This window comes from Priapulus caudatus, unplaced genomic scaffold (assembly GCF_000485595.1).
Source record: "Priapulus caudatus unplaced genomic scaffold, Priapulus_caudatus-5.0.1 Scaffold1714, whole genome shotgun sequence".
Taxonomy (NCBI): Eukaryota; Metazoa; Priapulida; class Priapulimorpha; order Priapulimorphida; family Priapulidae; genus Priapulus; species Priapulus caudatus.
The window spans coordinates 55,021-58,192 of NW_014578775.1; the positions used below are offsets into that span (position 1 = coordinate 55,021).

At 50.4% G+C, this 3,172-nt stretch overlaps 1 protein-coding gene across 1 annotated transcript in view; it reads right to left on the reverse strand.

The window, feature by feature from the left end:
- The window catches only part of LOC106817410, a 5,507-nt gene extending 3,148 nt beyond the window's left edge, over nt 1-2,359 (reverse strand). Inside the window, exons 1-3 of the mRNA XM_014822075.1 lie at nt 2,325-2,359; nt 1,498-1,686; nt 743-919 (exon numbers count right to left, since the gene is read on the reverse strand). Coding sequence (XP_014677561.1) covers nt 743-919; nt 1,498-1,647 — 327 coding nt within the window. The 5' untranslated portion in view covers nt 1,648-1,686; nt 2,325-2,359. The remainder of the gene's footprint in view (nt 1-742; nt 920-1,497; nt 1,687-2,324) is intronic.
- Nucleotides 2,360-3,172: the final 813 nt, after the last annotated feature.

The following is a 3,172-nucleotide window of genomic DNA, read 5'->3' on the forward strand; positions in this document are numbered from 1 at the left end:
GCCCTCTAGCGTTGTATAGTATTCTAGACCCCTCACTATCATCGCGTGGCGCCCTCTAGCGTTGTATAGTATTCTAGACCCCTCACTATCACCGCGTGGCGCCCTCTAGCGTTGTATAGTATTCTAGACCCCTCACTATCACCGTGTAGCGCCCTCTAGCGTTGTATAGTATTCTAGACCTCACACTATCAGTACGTGGCGCCCTCTAGCGTTGTATAGTATTCTGGACCCCGCACTATCATCGCGTGGCGCCCCCTGGCGTCGTACCTGCTCTCCCTGTACTTGACGTTGTAGGCGAGGAAGGTAGTAGCGAGTATGATTCCAGCCGTAGAGAGGCAGGCAGCTACCACGTAGACACGACTGTCCACCGCGTCCAGATGTATGACGAGCACACTGCGGTCGTGCGGTGGGCTGCCACCTGTGAGCCATAGTCAACGTCAACATCATCATCATTGTCATCAACTTTGTCGTCGTCATCATCGTCATCATCATCGTCACTACCATCATACATATAAGCAAATAGGCCTAAATAAATAAATAAATAAATAAATAAATAAATATATATATATATATATATATATATATATATATATATATACATTATAATAATATTTATTTTAAATCTTTATACTAATATTATTATCATAAATAATATACACAAAAGGAAAACATTATATTAATGAGTGATAAGTGATAATAGAGTTATGCGATGAAACAACGCGGCCAACCGTAAGCGTCGCACCTTAGCCAGCAGTTCCTTAGTGACCGTCAGTTTTGCTATCATATCGTGCTGCCTGTGGATCGGCAGCACGTTCGTTGACGGTGTATTCTGAGCGAAGGAGGTGGACGGCTGGACGGAGGTGGTGGCGACGACGGGCTGCGGGGCCGTCGCTGTGCCGCTCTTACGGTGCTGCGCGATCTAGCGGCAAACAGCGGAACTAACACGCGGAGAGTGACGAGGCGGAGGTCGTCAAGGAAGCGACGCCTTTATACGCAATTATAAGCTGTTATTATTATTATTAATATTACATATAGACGAGTGAGCGACTATTGCGTGCGTGGTACAGCCGTCGTATCGCATCTACGCGGCGATCGACGGCAGCTGATAAGCGGTAATTACGGCTAGTGATTAGGGCTTTAATTGTGAGCGCCCGCGGTGAGTGCGGTCCACGTTAGCGTGTGAAACTGGAGCGGAAATTCACGGGTTACGCATCAAAGACGGTTCGCTGAGCGGTGTGACGGTATAGCAAAGCGTTGCTGATCGCTTATTAGAGTGACGATTAGCGGGAGGAGGGGAGGGACTAAGGGAAGGGGAGGAAGGGAGGCAGCGAGGAGAGGGACGGGAGAAACCGAGGAAAGGTGAGGTGGAGACACCGAGGAGAGAGGAGGAGGGTAGGAACCGAGGAGAGGAGAGAGGAGGAAGAGGAACCGAAGAGAGGAAAGAGGAGGGGGAGGAACATAGAGAAAACCGATGAGGTCAGATACATGGAAGCGTACCTTTGGAGCAAAGATGATTATCTGGGTGGTGCTGGTGGCGACGATCAGACACGACGACTGCACGATGAAGCCAGTCGTCGCCTGGTCGGCTAGAATGACGCCAATCGTGACGCCGACGATGCCGAGGACGACGGCGTTGTAGATGCACATGGCGATCTGACGCGAGTCGTTAAACTCCTCGCGCTTCACCTGAGCGACGTACGAAGTACGGTTAGAACACATCTCTCTCTCTCTCTCTCTCTCTTTCTCTCTCTCTCTCTCTCTCTCTCTCTCTCTCTCTTCCTCTCTTCTCTCTCTCTCTTTTCTCTCCCCCTCTCCTCTCTCTCTCTCTCTCTCTCTTCCGCTCTCTTCTTGCTTGCTTTCCTTCTTTCTCTCTCTCTCTCTCTCTTTTACTCTCTCAGGCCCTTTCTTAATTTCTTTTCAGTTTCTCTCTCTCCCTCTCTCTCTGGTGCCTCCTCCTGTGTAAGTTCTCTTTTCGCGCAGCGCTCTTTCCTCCCTTGCCTCTCACTCACATTCTCTCTCTCTCTTCATTCTTTCTCCCTCGTCTCTCATCTCTGCTATCTCGCGCGCTCTTTCGCTAGAAGCATACTGCTCTCTGCGCTCTCCTTCTTCTCAGCGATTTTCTTCTCTCTCTTTTCGCTTAACCTTATATTTCGCCGATGCTCATATCAATGTTGAACACATCAAAAAGATTTCATCAAAATTCATCCATCTCAATCATTCCGTACTATATACGTTTCTGCAGCTAGGAAAATACACGCTAGACAAGTTTTACAATGTCGCTATAAATGTGTAATGAACTCGCTGGTTATGCGCAGGAGCGCCACCTTTCTGTGTTCGGCACGCGATGAAGAGAAACGAATGCGAGAGCAGTCCTTGGATGACGACAGGATGCTGGAAGTAGCTCTCGTATGTCGGACTCGCAGCCGCTGCGTCCTGATAGAGAGTCCTCACGATTCGTATGCTGCCAGAGATGAATTGTAGCGTATATATGGTGGCTTCTCTCTCTATGTGTGTGTTGTGTGTGGTGTGTGTGTGTGTGCTGGTGTGTGTGTGGTGGTGGTGTGTGGTGTGTGTGTACTGTGTGTGTGTGATTGTCGTGTGTGGCGTGTGTGTGTGTGTGTGTGTGTGTGTGATGGCGTTTTGTGTGTGTTGTGTGTGGGTGTAGTTCGCGCGCGTTTTGTGTTAGTGGGTGTGTGTGCGCGCGTGCGTCGCGTGCGGTGCGTGCCTCGTGCGCTGCGTGCGTGCGTGTCTGGTGTGTGCGTGTGTGTATGCGTGTTGTGTTGTGCATGTGTGTGTCTTGTGTGTGTGTGTGTGTGTGTTGGCGTCGTCTTTGTGTGTTTGAGCGTGTTTTGCTATGTCGGTTGTCCTCTTCATTATCTCTCTGTGCCTCTCGCTCATATCTTGACTCCCTCCCTCCTGCCTCAATGCCTTTCTCTCGCCTCTCTTCTCTCTGTCTCGTTGCTCTCTCGGCTCTTCTCTCTCTCGGTCCCCCCTCTCCCTCTTCTCTCCCTCTCTCTATCTCTCTACTCCTCGTTCACTTCCCCTCTCTCTCTCGGGCTCTCTCTTTCTCTCTTGGTGTGTGTCGTGCGCTCTCTCGCTGCCGTGTTCTGTCGTGTGCTGTCGCGTGCTGTCACACGTCGCTTTCGGCGCGTGCGATCGTGCGAGCGTGAAG